A 3,417-nucleotide genomic window follows, 5' to 3' on the forward strand; every position below is an offset into this window, starting at 1 on the left:
CTCCGCGTCTCTTCCCCTTCCCCAGTTTCCGTCCTGTATTTTTCTAGCTGTTTCATCCAATCTTCTCCTTCCCCACTTCCTCCCAGCATCTCTCTCACTCTCTCTTGCCATCCTTCTTTTCTTTCTTCTCCTCCGACAGCGCACCTTTCCCATATGTGCTCCCATGTTTCTTCTTCCCAGCCACATAATCTACATTTCCTTTCCTCTTCTTTTTCCCAGTATTTTGCTTCCTTTACCCCGTTTCTCAATCTAAATTTAGCTGCTCTTCTCCATCTTTCCTCCTTCCATCCTTTTTCCAGATATCTCGGTATTCCTGGCTCTATAATGATCTTATACCACCTGTTGTACCTCGATTCGGTTATCTTTTCCCATCTTTCCTCCTCTTGCATCTGCTTGTCCCTTTCTTCCAGTTCCTCATATCCCATTTCTCCACTGCTTCTTTTCTCTTCCAGTTTCTCTAATTTCAGTCCCCTCTCTTCGAAGAACTTCCTCCTTTCTTCTTCCCATTTGCTTCCCTCTCCCCTCCTCATTTCATTTCTAATTACCTGGTCCCAGCAGCTCTTCGCCAGGTCTCCCCCTCGCCCTTCCCATAACTTTCTTTCATACTCCCATGCCCTCTTTCCGGTTCTCATTCTCATTTTCCATCTTTTCAGTTCTTCTCTTAATAGATAGCCTGGCGTCCGCCAGTCCACTCCCAATGTCCATCTCAAGAATCTCTCATGTACCCTCTCTATCTCACCCCACTCCCTCCATCCCCATACTTCCGCTCCATATGCTATGATTGTCCATACTAACTTGTCCCATAGCCAAATTCTTCTCTTCCAGTTTTTTCCGAATCTTCTTTTTCCTATCCCCCATACTTGTCTCATCGCAATTCCTGCCTTCTTGATTCTATCTTTCACCTGTAGTTCGCTGCCTCCGTTTCTCCTGAATACATACCCGAGGTATTTAAACTGGCCTACCTCCTCTATTTTCTTTCCTTTCCACCACCACTCCACTTTCTTCCATTTTCCCGCCCCTTTTCTGAATCTCATTATTTTTTATTTCTCCTGATTCAATTCCAGCCTCTTTTCATCCAGGTACCTCTCTAGTCTCCCTAGTAACACCCTCATATCCCCTTCCTGCTCCGCCAAAACTACCACGTCATCCGCGTAAGCCAGAGTGTATATTTTCCTTCCTCCGATCTTTATTCCTCCTCCGCCTCCCTTTTTCATCTTCTCCTCCATATCTGCCATCAGCAGATTGTACAGCAATGGACTAAGTGGACACCCTTGTCTTACTCCTCTTGCAGTCCAGAATGGTTCTGTTATCCCTTCGCCTGTCCTTACCCTGCTTCTGGTCTCCCTCAAGATCTCTTTTATCCTTTTTCTTAGCCCTTCCCTTATTCCCCTTTCTCTTAGCGCCTCCATCAGGACTCCTCTATCCACTGAGTCAAATGCCGCCCTCAGGTCTATGAAAAACGCTATCACTTTCCCTTTTGCCCTCTTTATCTGTCCGTTTACCAGATAATTTAATACATATATATTATCCGTTGTCCCCATCCCCCTTCTAAATCCCGTTTGGTTTTCCGGCAACATTTTCTTTTCCTCCACTTCCTCTCTCAGCCTTTCAGTCAAGACCGCTGCATATATCTTGTATAACGTGGGCATTAGTGTCACCCCCCTGTAGTCCGATGCCTGTTTCCCATCTCCTTTTTTCTTTATGGGAGCGATTATCCCTTCCTTCCATCCTTCCGGCCATCCCTCACCTCTCCATACCCTATTGCATATTTTCCATGCCCAGTCCATTACTTCTTCTCCTCCGTATTTCCACACTTCGTTGGGGATCTCATCTCCCCCTGTTGCTTTTCGGTCCTTTAGTTTCGCCACCGCTTTTCTTATTTCTTCTTTTCTTATATCCGCTTCCTCGTCCTCTTCTCGTTCTCTTTCTCCTCCCATTACTACCTTGTCCTCTGACCCGCCTAGTAGGTTAACGAAATGTTTTCTCCAATCCTCCTCTTTTATCCCCGTTTTCACTCTCCCCCCTCTTTTCCTCTCCCTATTTATTATCTTCCACACCTCGCCTTCTGTTCTTGCTTCTTCCACCTCCTTTTCAAAACTCTCGTTTACTTTTTCCTTTTTTGTTCCGCATAGTCTTTTGTATTCCTTTTTCGCTTCTCTATAATTTACTGCCTCGGCCCTCCCTTTCCTCCACTCTCTTAACACCTTTCTCACTCCTTTCTTTTTCTGCCTACATTCTTCGTCCCACCACCCTTTTTTCATGCGCGTTTTTGTTTCCTCCCTTCCTCTCTCAAGCCCCTTCCTAAACTCCCCTAGCATTGTCTCCATGTCCTCTTCTAATTTTCCTTTCCTCATCTCTCTCCACACAATTTCCTTTTTAAACCTTTCTCTTCCCTTCTCCGACCAGTTTCCTTTCGCCACTGGTCTTTTTTTCTCCCCTTCTTCTTCCTTCCTCACTCTCTCCCCTTCCAGCTTCAGTATCATTGGGTGGTGGTCTGAATCAACTCTGTCCCCTATCTCCATCCTTTTGATTCTCTCCTTCCCCTCTCCCTCTGCTATTACGTAATCTATCACTGTGCTTCCCCTTGCTCCCGTGTACGTGAACTCTCCTTCTTCATCCCCTCTCATATTTCCATTCAAAATTTCCCAACCTGTTCCTCTTAGTGCCTCTAGCATGACTCTCCCCTCCGCATTTTGCTTTTTGTCCTTTGATTTTCTTTCTCCCTCTTCCTCCTCCTCCCCCCACATCATCCCTCCTCCCCCTTCTTCCCCTGTTCTCGCATTGAAATCTCCTCCTATTATTGTTATTCTTTCTTCCCCCACGCCTTCCATTCTTGTCCTGAGTTCTTCCATTTTTTCCTCTATATCCGCGTTCACGTATACCCCCACTACCCTCCATTTTTCTTCCCCTCTCTTGAATTCTGCTGTCATTATTCCTGTCTTTTTCCCTTCCTTTATTATCCTTCCTTCTTTTCCCATCAGGTGTTCCTTCACCCCTATCATCATTCCTCCCATTGCCCTTCCTTTTTTATTTTTCCTTTCTGCCAGCTGTGCTTCCCATCTATAGCCTTTTGGCAGCCACCCTTCTATCTTCTCCCATCCTTTCTTCTCAAGCCAGGTCTCCATTAAGACTACCACATCCCACTGCATAATCGTATTCCAGAAGTCTTCATCTTTATTTCTGATTCCCGCGCAGTTCCAAAACCCTATTTCCCACCACTCCTTTTCTTCCCCTACTCTTTCATTCTTTTCTTTTCCTTTCTCTCTTTTCTCCTCTTCTACCCTTCCTCCCCCCTCTTCTTCCTCTTCTGCTTCTTTTCTTTTCCTATCCCTTTTATCCCTCTTTCCCCTTCTTTCCCCCTTTTCTTCTTCCCCCACTTTTCCCACTCGCTCTCCCCTTTTATCCCTCACATTTCTT

At 45.7% G+C, this 3,417-nt stretch overlaps 1 protein-coding gene across 1 annotated transcript; it reads right to left on the reverse strand.

The window, feature by feature from the left end:
• Positions 1–1,040: 1,040 nt before the first annotated feature.
• LOC143305455 (uncharacterized) lies at positions 1,041–3,125 on the reverse strand. The gene has a single exon (XM_076689148.1). The coding sequence runs from the start codon at positions 3,123–3,125 to the stop codon at positions 1,041–1,043; it is 2,085 nt and encodes a 694-aa protein (XP_076545263.1).
• Between the last annotated feature and the right edge of the window lie 292 nt (positions 3,126–3,417).

This window comes from Osmia lignaria, chromosome 7, assembly GCF_051020975.1.
Source record: "Osmia lignaria lignaria isolate PbOS001 chromosome 7, iyOsmLign1, whole genome shotgun sequence".
Lineage (NCBI taxonomy): Eukaryota > Metazoa > Arthropoda > Insecta > Hymenoptera > Megachilidae > Osmia > Osmia lignaria.

Bases quoted from the DNA above. Each gene is read 5' to 3' on its own strand.
- LOC143305455 (XM_076689148.1), bottom strand. From the start codon at position 3,125: ATGGAGACCTGGCTTGAGAAGAAAGGATGGGAGAAGATAGAAGGGTGG.